The sequence below is a fragment of the Erigeron canadensis genome, chromosome 2, assembly GCF_010389155.1.
Source record: "Erigeron canadensis isolate Cc75 chromosome 2, C_canadensis_v1, whole genome shotgun sequence".
Taxonomy (NCBI): Eukaryota; Viridiplantae; Streptophyta; class Magnoliopsida; order Asterales; family Asteraceae; genus Erigeron; species Erigeron canadensis.
Genome location: NC_057762.1, coordinates 13865309 through 13886987, shown reverse-complemented (window position 1 = coordinate 13886987; position 21679 = coordinate 13865309). Strand labels below are relative to the sequence as shown.

General features: G+C 34.9%; 1 protein-coding gene across 1 annotated transcript; it reads right to left on the bottom strand.

Moving 5' to 3' along the window:
- Positions 1 to 497: 497 nt before the first annotated feature.
- Positions 498 to 2646, bottom strand: LOC122587752. The gene is made up of 3 exons (XM_043759918.1): positions 1749 to 2646; positions 886 to 1628; positions 498 to 788 (listed from the first exon to the last, which is right to left on the bottom strand). Exons 1-3 carry the CDS (start codon positions 2644 to 2646, stop codon positions 498 to 500), a joined length of 1932 nt encoding a protein of 643 aa, XP_043615853.1.
- Between the last annotated feature and the right edge of the window lie 19033 nt (positions 2647 to 21679).

The following is a 21679-nucleotide window of genomic DNA, read 5'->3' as shown; positions in this document are numbered from 1 at the left end:
TTAAAGCAAAAACTACTGCTGCAAGCTCCAAATCATGAGTCGGATAATTCTTCTCATGTGGCTTCAACTGGCGTGAAGCATATGCAATTTCCTTACCACGCTGCATCAAGACACAACCCAAACCAGTACCAGAAGCATCGCTATAAACAACCATATCCTCAGAACCTTCATGCAAGGCAAGAATAGGAGCTTCACACATTTTCTTCTTCAAGGTCTGAAAAGATTTTTCTTCTGAATCTGTCCACAAGAATTTTACCCCTTTCTTTGTCAATTCAGTCATAGGCTTAACAATACGAGAGAAATCCTGAATGAACCTCCTGTAATAGCCAGCTAAACCCAAAAATGACTTAATCTCTGTCGGTGACTTAGGTTGTTCCCACTTCATTATAGCCTCATTTTTTGAAGGATCAACTTTCAAACCTTCACTGGAGATGACATGCCCAAGGAAATGAACTTCCTTAAGCTAGAATCCGCACTTGGGGAATTTAGCATATAACTTATTCTCCCTCAAGAACAGTCCTCAAGTGCTTACGATGCTCTTCAATAGATTTAGAGTAAATAAGAATGTCATCGATGAAAACAATGACAAAATGATCAAGATAAGGCCGACAAACACGATTCATGAGATCCATGAAAGCAGCTGGAGCATTAATCAATCCAAAAGGCATGACCAAAAACTCATAATGCCCATAACGAATACGAAAAGCTGTTTTAGCAACACTTTCTCCATCCACTTTCAACTGATGATAACCAGACCGCAAATCAATCTTAGAAAAATAAGAAGCACCCTGCAACTGATCAAATAAGTCATCAATCCGAGGAAGAGGATATTTTAAGCTCACAATAATCGATACACATCCTCATGGAACCATCTTTCTTCTTTACAAACAGAATAGGAGCACCCCAAGGTGAGGAACTCGGACAAATAAACCCCTTATCAAGCAACTCTTGTAGCTGAGACATCAACTCCTTCATCTTAGTAGGAGCGAGACGATAAGGTGCTTTAGCAACAAGGGTAGCACCAGGAATAAGATCAATATGAAACTCTACTTCCCTATCAGGAGGAAGACCAGGAAGATCATCTGGAAAGACATCAGGAAACTCAGCTACAACATCAATACCAGCAATAGAAGGATTAGCCTTTCGTAAATCAATCACATAAGCTAGAAAATGACCAGAATGATCCTTAGTCTGTCGGATACACCTAAGAGCTTTCACAAGAGAAATAATCTTCACACTGCCCTTTTCTTTATCACCATAAACTGAAACCACACTACCATCGGGAGTAGTGATACGTACAATCTTCTTAGAACAGAGAGTAACAGCGCCATTCTTAGACATCCAATCCATACCCACAACAATATCAAAGCTAGCTGCAGTAGTAGGCAACAAGTCAATAGAAAAAGAACGACCCTCTATCTCTACAGAACAATCAAAGAACCCATCACGAACCATAGAAGTACGACCATTAACTATCTCAACCTCAATAGGTTTATCTAACAGGCGAGTGAATTTACCAAGCTTAGGAGCAAATAAAGTAGACACAAAAGATCTATTTGCACCAGAATCAAATAACACATTAGCAAGAGAAGAATTAACAATAAATGTACCACTAACTACCTCATCATCTGATCAAGCAAGCTCAGCAGTCATGTTGAAGGCACGAGCTGTAGTCTTCGGTTGCTCATTCTTATTATCGGTAGGCTTCAATTTTGGACAATCTGGTTTCTGATGCCATGTCTGCTTACAATAATGACAACGAGGCTCGGTTGTACAATCCTTAGCAAGATGTCCCATACCGGTACACCTGCTACAACTCATAGTACTAAGAAAACACGGACCAGTATGCTTCGATTTGCACTGTACGCACCAACTTCCCAACTGTTTATAATTGTTGCTATTAGAAGAATTACCCTTAAACCTTTTATTGGACCCTGAAGACCTATCATTGCTCCTTTTGAAGCCAGAATTACCATCCTTCCTAACCTTGGACCCCAAATCATACTCCACACGCTTGGCCTCATCAACAGCCAAACTCAATGTAGTCTTACCCTTACAAAACCCACGATACTCAGCTGGGAGCCCATTCACAAAACGAGTAACAGTAGCTGCTTCAGTAGCGCACAAATGTGGACAAAATGTCATTTTCTCAATAAACAACTTAGCATACTCTTCCACAGATTTATCCCCCTTTTTGAGAGTCAAGAACGACTGCTCCAACACCTCCAAGTCCCTGGCAGTGCAATACTCCCTCTCAAATAACCCAACAAAAGACTGCCAAGTCATACTAGAAATGTAAGCTGAGCCCAAAATAGTGCGACGAGTATTCCACCAATCCAAAGCACCATCCTCAAACATTCTCGAGGCAAACAACACTTTCTTATTCTCTGGGCAATCACAAGATTCAAATACCACTTCCATATGCATAATCCAACGTCTATTGGCCACCGGACTGTGACCACCCTTGAAAATATTCGGCTTGCATTTCATGAAATTATTATACTCATGAATTGTATCATGGTTACCGCCACGATTACAATTATTTCTGTCATCATCCCTACGCCTCCTGTTAATATCACTATCTTGAGCATCAAGTGTCCTGTCATCCTGTCGATGAATAGAGTGAATCAAAGAAGTATTACCCATGAAAGAACGGGTAGGAGATGGTTCCTCATTCTGGCGTTTTCAGCGAGGGTAACTCTCCCCTGACCTTTCAGGCTGATTCAACAGATAATCCCTCTCATTTTTTATTTCAGTCAACTCAGCTCTTGTCTTGGTTAATTCATTCGTGACACTGCGAAGCAATTCAACCATTTCAGCTTTGGTAGGATGAGAATTCACATTGTTATTCGTGTTACTGACCCCCGCTCCATTAACACCATTCATGCTCCTTGTGTTCACCATACTTCTATAAAATCACAACGAGAAATTTAGCTATAGATATAGCGAGAAGTAAGGAAGATAAGGCTAAGCTACAAAAATATGCATATACACCACAATTACATATAAGCATTAATCATACTCTTACTCTCAACCCAAACCCTTCCTAAGGCAATTTTCCTAAAACTTAAATGTGCAATACATCACCAGTTTAAGTCCAAAACCAACACCTATGGCCAATGGTTCACTTAAACTATTGCTCTGATACCAACTTGTAACACCCTGCTTTATAAAAATGTGAATTTCAAAAAAAAAAAATTCAATTTTAAACATAATATGGTTTATAAAATGCAGAAGTGACTTTTAAAAGTCCCAATTGATTCCTAATGGAACCAATAAAACATAATAAATGTCTTAAAAAGGTGTCACTAACCAGTATCATCACAATAATGTAAATGAAATCCACAATAAAATTCAATAAAGACAGTCAATGTAATAAAAGCCAAAAGGGCTAAAGAAATAAATCTACTTAAATAGTGCAATTATGGGTAACTAAAGCCAACGTCCAAAGCTCCAATAATACCCATCTCACAAGCAAGCTACTAGCCACTGATCAATGCCTAACCTGAGGGCACAACACATTTTCACAAAACAAGTGTCAGCTATTAAAGCTAAGTAAGATAATAGGTTAGTATAAATAAAAGGATTGCCAATTAAAACACTTTAATAAATCAACTCATGCATATATAAAGGCACAAATAACAAAACATAAACTAAATAATAAGAATTATCAAATCCTATAATGTGCCTAGCAATCCTCCATAGCCACCAATATCCACATAACTACATAAGCTGCATAAATCAACAAAAGGTTATGCCATAATAAACTACATATAAAGGTTGTGTGAGGCGGCTAAATAGCCAAATATGGAATCTCACACCCGACTTGATGGGTAGACCTTACGGTGGTCCATCTATGTCGTTATGGATAGGCATAACCAAATCCATGAGTATTCCGTTAACACCAGGTGGTCAACCACGACACCCGAAATACTCTAAACACCAGGTTGTATTCACAAGAGAACATGATTAGGGTTCCAAGTGACGCCATAGCACAGTCCGCCTAAATAGACATCATGGGGTTAAGCTTAACTCTTAGACCAATGCTCGAGACTTTCACCAAAAGATTTATTAAAAATATATCACACCAATATCTACATAATATTTTAGGGCCCTTAAATGTGCACGTGACATGGCAGCCTAAATCATGTCTAGTGTACTATGTGTACAAGTTCACATAAATCATTTACCACACAATTAACAAGCTACATATATCAACAATACAACATTAAACTCATTTCTACCCAAGCATACTTTAACAACACCCAATAAACCTCCCACATATATCCCACACCCAACATATGCATGAGATAGTTGAACAACATAAAAAGGGAGTTTAGTTATTAAAACTAAGTTTTGTTGTGTCCCCAGGTGTCAAAAGTAAGTTATCTTACCTTTTGCAGCTTCACAAATCATAATTAATAATAGTTTACCAAGCTTGTTATGTATTCCCGTCAACCTATAAAGGACAAGTAATCAAAATCCGTTCAACTAGATGACCGGACAAAATGTATATAATATCTTAAAATAAAAGTCATCGAAAAGGTAGACACTGAAACTGAAAAATCTTAAATTACTATATACAACCCAGCGAGTCTTTTACTCGCACGGTGCAAAGAAACTAATCTAACTGTATGATATATTATATTTATTTTAATGTACTTCGCATGAAATGAAACATGTGTTTCCGTTTGTAATTCACTAGAAAATGTAACTAGCAAAAAGTATCTTCTTATTATTACATAATCAAATCATAAGACAAAAATGTACTTTTGCTTTCCTATCCTGACACACCTGCTCAACAATGAATAGAAAACCATAAAAAAAAACTTTTACTTTTCTTATTTAATTCTGCTCAAGGCCACAAAACAATAGTTTTATTACTAGTACCATTTTATTACTAGTACCATTTACACATTACAAATGACAATACACTTTTCCAAGTAAGCAACACAAAACAATTCTTTATTTGCGATCCCGTTTGCCTTCACGTGATGGAAGAAAAACCACAAGGACAAGTATAGTATTATTTTGTACTTTCACTCAACAACCCATTTAATATTATTTGTATTGTCTAGACAATGAACTAAGGAAAAGACAACTCCAAATTTTTTTACTTTTATGTTAACGTGCAAATGCTTGAAAGATATATATTTTATTATTTGTATAGCAAACCCCTTTTATTGACTGCGACTATAAAACATACACATGACAACAAGTTCATTGGTTAAAATGAAAATCACTGACATCAAGTAAATACAATTATCCGTATAAATTTAATATAAGTGTACATATAATAAAATTCGGCTAAAGGAGTAAAGGAGGCAGACTACAACAAAACACTAGATTACCTCTAAATTGAATATCAGTGCTTTCTTTCTTTTTGATCTGCTACACGAGACCCACACAAAACCCAGAATAAATTGTTTTTCCTTTCCTATGTATCTTTGGCGGCAACAATAAACTAGATTAGGGATTCTCTCTTATTATTTATTTATTTATTTCTAACCCTCCTGAGCATGTTACAATCCTAGATTAAAAGCTTTCAGGCCCCTCTTTATTTTTTTCTATTGGGCCGACTAGAACATAAGGCAGCATAACATTTTATTTGGGTGTTACTATATAAGTCTAAAGACTGAAATAAAATGTTAATAGGATCACCTAATCACTTATTACAACTAATAGGAGTTTTAAATAGCCACACTTGAGACTCGCAACTACGTAACTACATTTTAACTCCTAACGGGAACACACAACATAACAAGCATTATCAGTAAACATTTATGGACCACTTATAATCATATTATTGGGAACACATACCCAAAACATTAATCCACATAAATGACACACCTTAATCTACTTAATTAACATAAATATTAATCCACATAAATATACGACGCCACTTAACGAAAAGTCTACACTGACTAACGGTCAAAGTTAACGGAAATAGAATAAAAGAGTTAGGGATGTTACAAGATTGGACTAGTAGTACAATAAATATAAATGCAAGAATATATATAACGTAATACGTAGTTAAGCAATATAAAGATAAGCAAGTAAGTAAATGGTGAGACACTATGTAATTTTCAAGTGTATTTTATTTATTGAAGTTAATTAAAATACAAGGTTGTTGCGGAACAAGATATTACAAAGTAAGTATCTAAACAACCTATGAATTACATGTGATCTAATTTTTCTAAATAAACTCCTTGATCGAAATACTTAAAGTTGTTAAGTATAACTGTTTAGATCGAGAGTATTTGAGCAAAGGCACCAAATTGCAAAAGTATGTAATTTGGACGAGGTAGTGACTTGGTATATATAGGGAAAAAAAAGAAATATAATATTCTTTTTGCCATACAAATATGGTTACATGTATTTAAGGAAATTACTTTAATTCCTTAAATGCATTGATTAAAGTACAAGAATAAAGTCACATGATAGTAACTTGTCTTCTAATTAACCAACCACTTTTACATGCGTGTAAGGCTTTTAACAAAGGACAAAAGGATTGTCCGGGTAAAGGCATGTAAAGGCATAAAGTAAATTCCTTGTAATCAGTGTTCAGACTTGTAAGGTCTAGAATACTGATAAGGACTCCAGTCAGGAGATCTGGTAAGTCTTCCAGTGAGCTCCGCTATTTGTCAGACTTCTTTCTTCAGACTTCAGTAAGAATGTTCTTCAGTGGAAAGATCTTGACTGGAGTGAAGTCAAGTGAACAAATCTGGTGGAATCCAGATTCCTGTACAAGTAAGTTGTTCACTGGTCTTCACATAATTTCTGGACAAATCTTCAGAGGGCTCCAGTAGTCACGTGTGGAGCGAGTCCAGTAAATCTGGACCTAACAAATTCCCCCTATTTGTTTAGAAATTATGCAAGGATTTTCAAGCTTTTATCTATACAAGTTTGTGCTTGAAAAATCCTTGAAAATTTTGACTAAGTCTAATTTGAATTTCTGGAGAGCCACTTTATAGATCATTAGTGTTCCCAGTTTATACAATTTAATTTCTAGACTTCATCTGGATAAGTACTTGTGAAAAATAGGAATTGCAACTTATATTTACAGACATCAACTGGAGGAAAGTTACAATTTTATCAATAACAAGAAAAAATACAAGTACAATATCAGATTCAGGCCTTTTTCTTTTCAGCATGCCCAGATGGCTCTTCTGTGGCCTTTCTCTTTACACCTGGAGATGATGAAGTAGAAAAAGAAGTCCTTAAGCCCATCTCCATCTCCATCAGTTCCTTCCTCATCCATTCCTTGCCAATCCTCTTCATAAAATACTTAACATCCTGGGAAACATCTTTACCCTGAATGAAAGGCCAATCTCTTTTAGTTCTGACCATCCAAATGCCCTGATTGACGTATCTTTTCTTTCATCAGTAAAGTTCCCTTCTCTGAAGAGTTTGACATGGAACTTTGAAAAATTGTCATGGTTTTCTGCCAGATGGATCTCAGCACCCAGTATAGATTGAACATCAGCTCTAAATTTTGACAAATGCTCATACTTTTCTGTAGTCTGAGCCCTTTTTACCATCTCATCCACTTCCCTGGACACTTTTCTCTGTTCAGCAGCTTGTTGAATATTTTCCTTATTAATTCTTTCAGTAGTGTTCATGGGAATGAAGGTGATAAGATCAGCATCTCTGGCAGCTTTGGTTTTTCTGGCTGGTGCCTTGGGCAAACCCTTGACCTTCTTCCTATATTGATGCTCTAGAGCAGTAGCATTACTCCTTACTTGTCGCTGGAGATTTTTCAATTCTTCTCTTCTCTGGGCAATAAGATCCAGTATGCTCACACCAGAGATTTCAGAATCATATACTTGCTCATCCTAAGCATACATGGATCGAATATAGACATCATCCAAGGCATCCAGACGTTTCTTGTAACACCCCGCTAAAGCGGAATATACGGGATGCACAGATAAGCACAAGCATGCACAGTACAAGTTCAAACACAGCCAATAACATTAAAAGATAACAAGTATCATAAGTTATTACAGAACTTGGGATATACCCATGATAGTCAAAATCAAGAAAGACCGATTAATTGTCTTTACAGAAACAAGTCTTGGACTGAATTGAGCAAAAGGAAGTCTTCACAGCTACTGATCTTGTACGCACGAACAATCGCCAAAGGAATGAGCTCAAAGGATGAAGACTCCTATGCTAAAAGATCTACTAGCCTAGCCTGAAAAGCATGTAAGTTCAAAGGGGTCAACTACGAAAGTAGTTGGTGAGATTCACATAAAGTACTCATTAGTTATACATAATAATAATATGTATAATAAGAACAAGTCATAAGATCAGTACGTTTATTAAAAGTACTTTGTAATAGTAAGAACAGTTTTAAGAACAAGTATGCACTTAATATGTATGTATATAATTTCTGCTAACCCGGTTGGCCAAAGATGAATAATCACGAACCAGTAAGCTCACATAATCAAGTAAGCTATATATATGATCTAGATCAGAACAAGCACAGATAATATGCATCCTCCTGAACTGTAGAGAATGAGGGTGGGCCTACCCTAACAGCGCTGTCCATAATTACCTACGGTTCATTCCCTGAACGGTGGGATATGAATTGATAGCAGTAAAGATAGAACTCATACATAGAACGATAAGTACATAATAGAGAATAGTATATCAATATAAGTATATTCAGGTCCTGCCCATTCAAGACCTAAATACACATCAGAGAGTATGTATAACAGTATTTATGTATTCAAGATCCTGCCCATTCAAGATCTAAATACACATCAGAAGATAATTTAGAATCATTTTATAAGTATATCATACGATCATAAAATAGTACGTAGAAAAGTACAAGAACATATATATATTTACATATAGATATATAAGTACAAAAATAGTTTTCATGCTTTTCAGTCCCCGATAAAGAACTTTGAACAAAATGTACGAAAAAGGGGATAAGTGAACTCATAGTGATCTGGTACCGTACGGTTATTGAGCACAGAGAACAAGCACGGAGATAGATATATTATATCTATAGAAACCCAAGTGCGTCTTGACAGAAGCCTAAGTACACGTTGTTGTACACATGATATGTACATATATTAGACTTAGTGATTAATTCATCACAAAAATGTTCTTGATGATCCGATGATTTAGTCCTTGATGAACTTAGAACGTTTTGACACAAAATGGACTTTAAATGTACTCAAGTATTCGAACTGAACTCAACTTGTACATCTTTGAACACACACAACCTAATTATATCATTAATTAACTGTACATCATTTATTAGTGAACTTGATTAGGGTTTTGTAAAATGAACATTGTCTTGAACCATTTTAAGAATTAGTTTTGAGGTCTATGAGTAGTCTTGATTGTTCTTAATCAAAGAATATTGCAAGCAAGGGTCTGTCCATGAGTTATGTACAAGGCTAGGTCGATTATCTGATTAAATAAAAGGATAGGTGGGTTTTGGTTATTTAGATCGTCTTGACTCATAAGCAGATTGTAACACCCCAACTAAGGCGGAACAATGAGATGTACAGAAAGTCGAGTATTCAAAACAAAGGATTATAAATAACATTCACCATAGCTTTATTTGATAAAAATAATTTACAATGTACAAACATGTGAACCAATTTCCAAGTACAAATGCGTCCACCATACTTGGATATTGAGTCCACGAACCAAATAACAAGCACATGAAATAGTAAACTACAATGATCAAGGCGGATTCCATTGCCTATCACAAAGTTTGATCTTTGACTCCAAAGGGAAATGCAAATAATCATGAAGCATATAAATCCTCAATGCTTAAGCTTATTTCCTGAAAAGCATGAAGAAAAAGTGTCAACTACGAAAACGTAGTTGGTGAGTGCATAGGTTTTTATATAAATCTTGGTACATCACCGTTTTAATACTTAGAAAACCGATTACTATTACATTTTGAAATATCCAAACCATATGATCGAGAAAATTTTCATATCATGTTATCAAGCTTCCAAATACCATAATGTCATATCAAGACTTGGAAAAATCCATAGTAAAATTTCAGGTTCTCATTTGTCAAATCATCATGAGAGAAAATGTATATAAATCGATTAATCGTATATCATACCAAAATCATTCGGTTACCAAAATCATTTCAATATCACCAATTTCAACGTCTTTCAAGATATCATATGAGGGACGATACCCAATCCGTATGTCCAAACAATTTCCAATTATCAACAATATTAATATCAATTTCACTTAGCCACAAGGGCATAATTCAATATCAAATTTCATTTAGCCACAAGGCATAATTTACATAATTTTGATGAGTAAATGCTTGAGCCACTACTACTACCATTTTCAAGTCCAAGCTTTATAATACTTCTTATCTTTGCACAAGCTGTCAATCAAGTGCCTTACTTATACTTGGGGTCGTGTCATGAGGACGACCGATTAAACTTACGTAGCTAGAACACCCTAATGGTCGGACTGGAAGTGATGGTCATCACGAAGGCAACCAACCTTCCACCGTTACGCTCTGGATGGGTGGACGACTCCTAGTTGCGCAACTATCTAACTACTGGCCTCCCTTAGGAGTAAATAGTAGTGTACCGAAAAGAAAACGGGTTGACAGAACTCAAGTTCATCATATAACAATTATCACTTGGAACATACGTTATAACTTCATATCATAATCATACTTACCAAGAGTCATTTCATATAGCAAACTTTCTTTCAAGAAACACTTCATATATATATATAATAACTTTACTTATCATGCTTTTCACCCCGAAAGTTAAACACATAAAATAGTTTGAAAGGGGGCTATGACTCACCTTGATATGCCGCATATTATATTCACTTATCCAAAATGGGTACTTCCCATCAATCACTCCATCATACATCCGTCACGTTTCTCAATCACATTTGAAAGCCAAGACTATCCCTACGATAGGACTAATACACGTAAGTTCCTATCTTAAGCCATCACTTAGAAATGCCACTTTCATTATGTTGCTATCAATTGTAGAATCCAAGTATATTGCCAACATTCGCATTGTTTTGGTTGTAGCGATTGATGGTGTAAAAAGGTTACTTTAATGACATGCGTAGTTATAAGTTGTTAGATTTTTGGTAACTTGGCTTCATTTGTGGTTTCACTTGGCATCTTAGGTCATCATGTAGAAATATCATATTAAGTTATGTTATCCTTATTCATCATTTGTTGTGTAACCGATTTTAGCGTGAATTAACATTTGTGATATCAATATATAGCTTGGTTAACATAATTACTTATGTCAATCTCACTTATTTAAATTTTGTTTTATTTTGATTACACTTATCTCATGAATTTCGTTTAAATGTTATGGGCCATTATAAATTGGGCCTTAGGTGTCATGGGCTTTTAAATGTTTTGGGCTTACATTAGTTATTGGGTTTTACCTTATTTGGGTTAGGTGCATAATGGGTCATAGTGGTTATTGGGCTATAAGGCTTATTGGGCCAAGTGGGCCTACTGATTTGTGTTCCTTATGGGTTCATTATTTGGGCCGGGTTAGCCCATTATGGTTCTTAGTTCATTACATAGCCCATTATGCCATTTATAAGATTACTTACAAATTTTCTGTTTTATACTTTATTTTTAAGAAATGTTAGCTACTATTTTGGGGTCAAGACGAATTATTTGGACCTTCATGATTTTTACACAGTGACTTATATGTATCTAGTACTTTTGTGAATTTTTGGTCAATTTGTATATGATGTTTGGTGTCCGTAAAAATTATCCAAACACAAACTGTCCCAAATGGGCACTGCTTGCGACATCAGAAGTTTTATAAAAGTTCTTGATGTTCTGATTGTTAGAAAAATCCCATGATTTTATTTTAAGTTCACAACACATTGAAATTACTTTCCACCAAGTATGACTTCCTGGAACGTTATGGATTGGGAGATAAAAATTGTTAAAGTTCATAAAATATTCATACAAAATTACAGTTTTGACCAGTTTCAGTAGAAAAATCATATCTTTCGTTTGGTTTAGTATTTTTGAGTAATTCCAGTTGGAGGTTAATTTTAACTCATTTGTCTACAACTTTTATTTTGATAGTCTTTCTTGAAAATGTCCTCAAATGTTCAGTTTATTCGTTACAAGACAGAAGACCAATTCTGTCAGAATGTTTATTGGTTAATGCATCCCAAAAATGGTTTTGTTTGCTTGCTTTAACCTCTAGATTCCCACTAACAAAATTATTACTTTATTTTGTATCTCTTAACATCAAATATACAGATTTCAATCAATTTCAAGTTCATCAATCATCCTTAAAAGATCCATCTCAAGTCCCATATCAAAACCAAATTAAACTAGTGCAAATCTAAGCATGCATGTAATCATCTCATCATTTTAACAACAAATCTTTATCCATCTTCAATTCAACAACTTAAAAACATATTTTTATGAAAAACTCCAGAAATATATTCATCAAAATGTATAAAAATATGACCATATTTCAAAGGAAAAATCACTTTAAAATCTATTTAATCTATGACAACACCTTTGGGTCTTAAACTAGTTGAATCCTTGAATCTTTCTTCTAGATTTTAACATGCATGAGCATGAGGAAGAAGATTCTATCAACTTGCCTTCATCAAGTGTATTTTCAAGAAGAAATTCAAAGAAAAACATGGTCTTTGATAAAGATCTTTTAGTATGAACAAAAACAAGATTGATTAAACAAAGAGATGAAGATTTATACCCTTGAAGAGCACGGTTTTGATGAAGAAAATATGGCAGAAATTTCGCGGCTTTGATGCTCCAAATAACCCTTATTTCAAGCTTAAAATAACCCTTAAATCTTACTTGAATCAACCCTTGTTTAAGCCTTTCAAAAACCCTTTTTATTATTAAAGTTTAATATGATTTTTCCTTGTCTTTTTGTTGATTATTTGAGCCAAAATGGAGAGGAAGAAAAGAGGAGGAAGTGCAGAAAATTTGAGAGAAATGAGAGAAAATATTGGTTTGTGTGTGTAAAATGAAAAGGGATGTGTGAAGTGTGGGGTGTGATGGTAGGTTAAGTTAACCTTGGGAGTTTAAGGGTATCATGTGGCTAGTTAAATTGTGATTGGTGGAGTGCACATGGCTGAATTTTTGCAAGAAAAATTAGAAATTTTGTAAGGAACAATTATATAAAAGTCTTACACTCATGTCAATATGCATATATATGTATGTCTATGTATGTATTTGTATTGGGTGCATATATTAGTTCTTGCAAGGATATAAGTGTATGTATATGTTCTTGTATAAATATTTACTAGTTATGTAGTGTTTCTAAGACATGGTTTATGTACATATATGTGTGTATATGGTGTGTATATATATATAGATGTATGTAAATATATATAGTTTTTTTTTTGTGTGTTTTAATTTTATTACTTATCTCATTATTTATAAACTTTTATTTACATTAGATATATATATATAGTTATTATTATTTAAGCACTTTTATGTACATCATAGTTCTATAAATATATTTTTAAGATGATCATTATAGTTATGTGTCCAAATATACTTGAATTTACTTGGTGTTTGAATTGTTGGACATTTGTGAATAATTATCTTTGTTAACTCAATTTGTGAGTCTTAGTTTATTATATATTTAACTTCATTTCTCGAATTAAAATTTTTGGTTCATTGACATTTTGTCAAGTTCAATTAGAACTAATATATGTAGCTTGAGATTGGCTTAACTAATTATAGTTATTGGTTATGACATTTCTATAATAGCTAGTCATCTATGGTATTTCTAAGGCATTTTACTGTACTAAAGGGCGATTTCTCTTAATAAACTTCTAGGGATAGATACCTAGATAAATATAAGTAAGTTGTCCTAGTCGGAAATTGAGGGTTGTTACATCATTACCCCCTTAACTATAACTTCGTCCTCGAAGTTCGCTCGTTCACAAGGTGATAAAATGAATAGATTGACGATAAGGATAGCTTAACAGGGACGCACGAACGTAAGAGTTCATCTAGGTTTCATCACGACCTTTCGGTTACTTACAGAATTTTTAGCCTCCACAGTTGGGGGCATCTATTCCTTGGTGCCCTAAATATCACTTGATTAGAAGCTTTAAAAGTGTTATAATTGTCGCTCACTTCTTGAGACGACTTGAGATTAATCGTAAGAGATCATTATGGGTTGTCCATCTTGCCTAGATCAATGTTAAGTAATGGGATGATGACAAGAATATTAATACGGAAACGAGTAAACGGTTCGTAACGTGAGTTATAACAAAAATACTAAGAGACGTTGGAATTTTGATCGTTGGTGGCTACTCATTTCCCCAATAAAGAATCCTCCACTGGCTCCTTGCATAGTTTTATCTTTCTTTGGTTTGATGTTGGACACACTTGCCGCTACTAGAAATTATTGACTTCGTTTGTGACAAATCACTTATTAAGGGATTACCCCCTTAACAAGGGTGCTGCTAATCCGGGATGCCAAATTGCATTAAAATTTGCAAAGGTACATCTTCGTAGCACCTTATTTTAGAGTTTTTCAGTGTCGACTTTGTTGTTTTACGACATACAAGGGGATTACGATTCAGCCAATGATAGTTCTATTTTACTCCTCATACTCGCCTTTATCCTTGTTTTCGAATGTCATCTTTTTCGTTATTCGTAAAGTCGCATCGTAACTCATTTTTATCTTGCTCTTGCTGATATTGGCTCGCAAATCGTTGTATGGAACCTTTAATTCTTCCTTTTTATGTAGAGGTATTACCCCTTTATGATATATTTTCGGCTAACTCCTTTTCAGCATTACACATATAACCTCTTCCATTTCTCTTCTATTCTTATGCATTCCTTGCGATAGAGTTTACACAATCCTTATGCTTACAGTTAATCATATCGTATCCTCACCGTCTTGGCAAGACTAAAACTTCAAGCCTTTGTTAGTATGGATCCCCTCTCAGGGACAATCCTTCTTAGGTCCTTTCAGACCTTAATGACCATGCTCTCAAAAGCCTTATATCTGTTTTTAGTTTTCTAAGCTAAGCTTCTTTTCAAGTACACCAGCCTAATGTTCTTGGGAATTGTGATGCAACATAATTTAGGTGGAGCTTCATTCCTCGTCCAATTCTCAACCATTTCTCTCCATTTTTCTTTTGTGTTCTTATGGATCACCATACTCCTTACCATTTTTGCCACTCGGATCCATCTCCTACTAGAGTAATTGTCATCTTGGTTGACACACGCAGTCGATAGTCCTTGGGGTTTATCCCAGGGGTACTCATCTTTTTCCCGGCTTGTCACATAAGCGAATTATCATACTTTCATTCAAACGTTCCATGACTAGCTCTTTCCAGAGTTTGTAGTTGTTTGGGACTTAGGTCAGCGATCAACTTCCTTGATCGTCGTGGCAGTATGTGCCTTGATTCTAGTGTCATATTTCCTATTTACTCTGACTACTAACTTAGCGATTTCATGTCGTTTTCCTTTTCACTTCTCTTGGGCGCACTACTTCATAGGTCGATGGTTCTTGACTGTTCACCATGTGTTCTAAAATTTTTTTTCCGCCCAAGTTCATCTTATTTTAGCTTACCTCCAAACGACCGTTGACCTTGAGGGAGTATCCATCACTCATGTTTCCTCCACTTATCGACCATACTCCCCTTCTTTAGCAAAACTAGCCTCCATTGGGTGTTGGGCGTATACCGCTTCCTCTCAGCTTAGTTGATATGTTCTACTAGTAGTTTGTCTCTCAATGAAGGTTTTCCAATAGGTATTTAAAGTATAATGCCTGGAGCGCCATAAAGATGAACACCGACAGAACTACACCTCATGGATAACGTCAATACCTTCACTTTATCGTGTGGGTTAGATCACCTTCCTTTACTTTACTTTCTACTTCACACAGCTTCAATGATGGTAGTGAATAGCTCTTATTGAACGATAAAGTATAGTCTTGTGCTTCATTCTCCTTGTTCGAATATCTTCCTTGTTGCGATTACCCCCTTAACATTTTTCTCCTAGAAAAATGTAAGGGATTTCTTGCTTTTCGTATCATCTCGTTTTCTCCTCTAAGTAAGCTCATTAGCCACCTTCTTAGCTAGGTTCCTTGAATCACCATTACATCTTGTCAATCTTCAATTCGCTAAATTTTCTCATCCTTCTAGACGACTTTCAATTTGCTATATTTCCTAATCTTACTTGTAACTATTCTAGTCCTCTAGAGTAGTCCCAAACCATTTTTCATTTATCTTCAAGTCGTGGGGGTCACATAAGTTTTATATTACTTCTTATCCTCCTTAATTTTCCATCTTCACTCCAACGGTAACTTTGGAATTTCTTCTAATTGCCACCGAGGATTCATTTTACATGGATAGAAGGGCTTTTAATTCCTTCACCAAATTTGAGGTTTCAGTTCAATTGCCTCTTCACATGTAGACCATATCCAAGACATCACTTCCATCGGGTATACTAGTCCATAGTATCTTCTATACTATACTTTTCTAACCTGCTAGAACTTCCTTGTATCGAGTAGGTCCTTCTCTTAACGTCATTGCGAGCGGGCGATGTTAGTTATTTGGTCTCACCACTTTCAGGTGTTGTGTCGAGTCATCCATGGATTAAGGGAATCGTAAATCTTTGGAAAAGGAGAAGGACCATGCTTTCATCGTGTTTGGTCCTCGAGTTTGTCAAGATTCACTTGGGTAGCTTCAATGTGGAAGTGAGGAGTAAGATTTCGTAGTGAGAATAAGACGTCAACCCAGATTAATATCTTTAGGTGAGTTAAACGGAATGCTTCAACGTCGCTTGTGAAAATTTGCTTCTTTGTACTTTGATTGACATACATCATATCTTCCATGGCCTACGTTATGTTTGTGATCCAATAGCATCTTCTATGCTATATATTTATCCCAAGCATTTCGCTTTTGGACGACTGATGACTAAACGTCATTCGCATCTCTTGATGTCGCAGGGAGAGCGGAGTACTACTTACTTGATTTCGTCATTGCCGAGTGTGGCGTGAGTGAGTTTCACGTTGTTAGGTTACTAACTTTTGAAGAGAAGCGGTGGTGATCATTACTTTGAATCATTAAGAATTTCAAAGATATAGAATTTGATTTCGAATGAATAAAGTAGGAAATATAAAACAAAAGATTCATTAAGGCTCGAATCAGACTCCTTGCGCGGGTTAAAGAAATCTCTTCTATGTGTTATGTTGCCCATTGGACTCCAACTTTCGATGACGTCAACATGTACCTCATCGACTTAAATAATATAGATGGATGTTCGCATATACGTGTTAGAATAGAAATATCGCACAAAATTTCGAGGCTACATTCCTCATGGTGTATCGTCTAGATAGTATGGGTACGTGTTCGACTAGTGACATTGTATCGTCATAAGGCCTTAGTGTCGCTCGCCATTCGTAAATCTCCGACTTAGTTTGACATTTCCATATGTTTGCGCCATCTCAGATCGAATACAAAGGTTATGTGTAGTTCCTAAGAGGATAGAGTCACCTCATATATTGGGACTATAATTCTTAAGATATATCGTCCAACGTTCGTGGAAAGATGCTCCACCGATGATATCGCGTTGTCGTATGTCAGATATGTATAGTGGTGTCATGAGAGATAGGATATTGAGTATTTTTAAAAAGAGCATGGGTGAACGAATATTGGAGGCGTACTTTATGTTAACTTTCATACTTAGAAAATTTCTAATTTATAATGAATTTCCCAGGGCGTTCCATAGTTCTCAAGCGGTCAAATCTCAACATGCGATATCTATCTTGGTAGTAAGGAATAACCATATTATCATCATATCAAGCAATTACTAGTTCTCAATAGTCACATCTTAGAGCATCATAACTATCTCATAATTAGGCAAAACTTTATAGTCATTACATCATCTACGCACTAGTCCTTATATAGCTCAACCTTAGGGTGCAATAAGTATCTCAATAGTAAGGCATGACTACATAATCATCGCAATAATCACACGCTAACTTCAAATAGCTCAAACTTAGAGAGTAAGGGCTCTTATATCCATATTTCAAATAGTCCAAACTTAGAGAGTAAAAGCTCTTATATCCATATCGGCTATAGAATTTCATATTACTTGTCATACCTATATCCCCTTTTAGTTCTTTCTTATATAATCAGTCTCATCACCCAATAACTTAAACAAGTCATATTCGAAAAAAAGTTCATGCTACATAATAATCACATTATTTTATAGTGCATATGCTACTTAAAGTTCAACATCATAATTCATAAATCTTTTACGCATGCATTTATCACAAAATTTTCACATTGCACCTTTAAACTTTCACATTAACAATACAAGATTTCACATTGCACATTACAACTTTCACATTGTACCTTATAACTTTCATATTGCAATCAAATCAATCATGCCCGAGTGTGCATGTTATAGCATAAAGTAGCATGTATCAACAAATATATATTTCAATCTTAGATTCATTTCACTTCTAATGTGCAAGAAGAGGAATCCTACCAAGCTAGCATAATCCTCAACTAAAACAAGTCTTGAATCCTTATATGTGCTTAGGTGAATGTCTAAATGCAACACGTATGCTCATAAAAACGGATTTAACAAAGATCTCTTTTTTTTTTCTTTTAAAAAGGAATCCTTTTGAACACAAGTCCAAGTGGTTGTTTGAGTTTTACATGGTTCTCTCATAATTAAACATAGATTCATGACTCTATGTTTATATAGGGTCCTACCATGTTAAGCTCAAACTAATCCACTTAACCTCATGCTCGACTCGACTATAAAAATCGTTTTGAAAAGTGGCTATAGTTTTGAAATTCCCGTAGGAACTCCAATGTTCTCTACAACCTTGGCTCTTGATACCATTTTCTGTAACACCCCAACTAAGGCGGAACAATGAGATGTACAGAAAGTCGAGTATTCAAAACAAAGGATTATAAATAACATTCACCATAGCTTTATTTGATAAAAATAATTTACAATGTACAAACATGTGAACCAATTTCCAAGTACAAATGCGTCCACCATACTTGGATATTGAGTCCACGAACCAAATAACAAGCACATGAAATAGTAAACTACAATGATCAAGGCGGATTCCATTGCCTATCACAAAGTTTGATCTTTGACTCCAAAGGGAAATGCAAATAATCATGAAGCATATAAATCCTCAATGCTTAAGCTTATTTCCTGAAAAGCATGAAGAAAAAGTGTCAACTACGAAAACGTAGTTGGTGAGTGCATAGGTTTTTATATAAATCTTGGTACATCACCGTTTTAATACTTAGAAAACCGATTACTATTACATTTGAAATATCCAAACCATATGATCGAGAAAATTTTCATATCATGTTATCAAGCTTCCAAATACCATAATGTCATATCAAGACTTGGAAAATCCATAGTAAAATTTCAGGTTCTCATTTGTCAAATCATCATGAGAGAAAATGTATATAAATCGATTAATCGTATATCATACCAAAATCATTCGGTTACCAAAATCATTTCAATATCACCAATTTCAACGTCTTTCAAGATAACATATGAGGGACGATACCCATCCGTATGTCCAAACAATTTCCAATTATCAACAATATAATATCAATTTCACTTAGCCACAAGGGCATAATTCAATATCAAATTTCATTTAGCCACAAGGCATAATTTACATAATTTTGATGAGTAAATGCTTGAGCCACTACTACTACCATTTTCAAGTCCAAGCTTTATAATACTTCTTATCTTTGCACAAGCTGTCAATCAAGTGCCTTACTTATACTTGGGTTCGTGTCATGAGGACAACCGATTAAACTTACGTAGCTAGAACACCCTAATGGTCGGACTGGAAGTGATGGTCATCACGAAGGCAACCAACCTTCCACCGTTACGCTCTGGATGGGTGGACGACTCCTAGTTGCGCAACTATCTAACTACAGGCCTCCCTTAGGAGTAAATAATAGTGTACCGAAAAGAAAACGGGTTGACAGAACTCAAGTTCATCATATAACAATTATCACTTGGAACATACGTTATAACTTCATATCATAATCATACTTACCAAGAGTTATTTCATATATCAAACTTTCTTTCAAGAAACACTTCATATATATATATAAAATAACTTTACTTATCATGTTTTTCACCCCGAAAGTTAAACACATAAAATAGTTTGAAAGGGGACTATGACTCACCTTGATATGCCGCATATTATATTCACTTATCCAAAATGGGTACTTCCCATCAATCACTCCATCATACATCCGTCACGTTTCTCAATCACATTTGAAAGCCAAGACTATCCCTACGATAGGACTAATACACGTAAGTTCCTATCTTAAGCCATCACTTAGAAATGCCACTTTCATTATGTTGCTATCAATTGTAGAATCCAAGTATATTGCCAACATTCGCATTGTTTTGGTTGTAGCGATTGATGGTGTAAAAGGTTACTTTAATGACATGCGTAGTTATAAGTTGTTAGATTTTTGGTAATTGGCTTCATTTGTGGTTTCACTTGGCATCTTAGGTCATCATGTAGAAATATCATATTAAGTTATGTTATCCTTATTCATCATTTGTTGTGTAACCGATTTTAGCGTGAATTAACATTTGTGATATCAATATATAGCTTGGTTAACATAATTACTTATGTCAATCTCACTTAATTAAATTTTGTTTTATTTTGATTACACTTATCTCATGAATTTCGTTTAAATGTTATGGGCCATTATCAATTGGGCCTTAGGTGTCATGGGCTTTAAATGTTTGGGCTTACATTAGTTATTGGGCTTTACCTTATTTGGGTTAGGTGCATAATGGGTCATAGTGGTTATTGGGCTATAAGGCTTATTGGGCCAAGTGGGCCTACTGATTTGTGTTCCTTATGGGTTCATTATTTGGGCCGGGTTAGCCCATTATGGTTCTTAGTTCATTACATAGCCCATTATGCCATTTATAAGATTACTTACAAATTTCTGTTTTATACTTTATTTTTAAGAAATGTTAGCTACTATTTTGGGGTCAAGACGAATTATTTGGACCTTCATGATTTTTACACAGTGACTTATATGTATCTAGTATTTTTGTGAATTTTGGTCAATTTTTATATGATGTTTGGTGTCCGTAAAAATTATCCAAACACAAACTGTCCCGAATGGGCATGCTTGCGACATCAGAAGTTTTATAAAATTCTTGATGTTCTGATTGTTAGAAAAATCCCATGATTTTATTTAAGTTCACAACACATTGAAATTACTTTCCACCAAGTATGACTTCCTGGAACGTTATGGATTCGGAGATAAAAATTGTTAAATTTCATAAAATATTCATACAAAATTACAGTTTTGACCAGTTTCAGTAGAAAAATCATATCTTTCGTTTGGTGTAGTATTTTTGAGTAATTCCAGTTGGAGGTAATCTTAACTTATTTTGTACTCTTGACATCAAATATACAGATTCCATCAATTTCAAGTTCATCAAATCATCCTTAAAAGATCCATCTCAAGTCCCATATCAAAACCAAATTAAACTAGTGCAAATCTAAGCATGCATGTATCATCTCATCATTTAACACAAATCTTTATCATCTTCAATAAACAACTTAAAAACATATTTTTATGAAAACTCCAAAAATATATTCATCAAAATGTATAAAATTGACCATATTTCAAAGGAAAA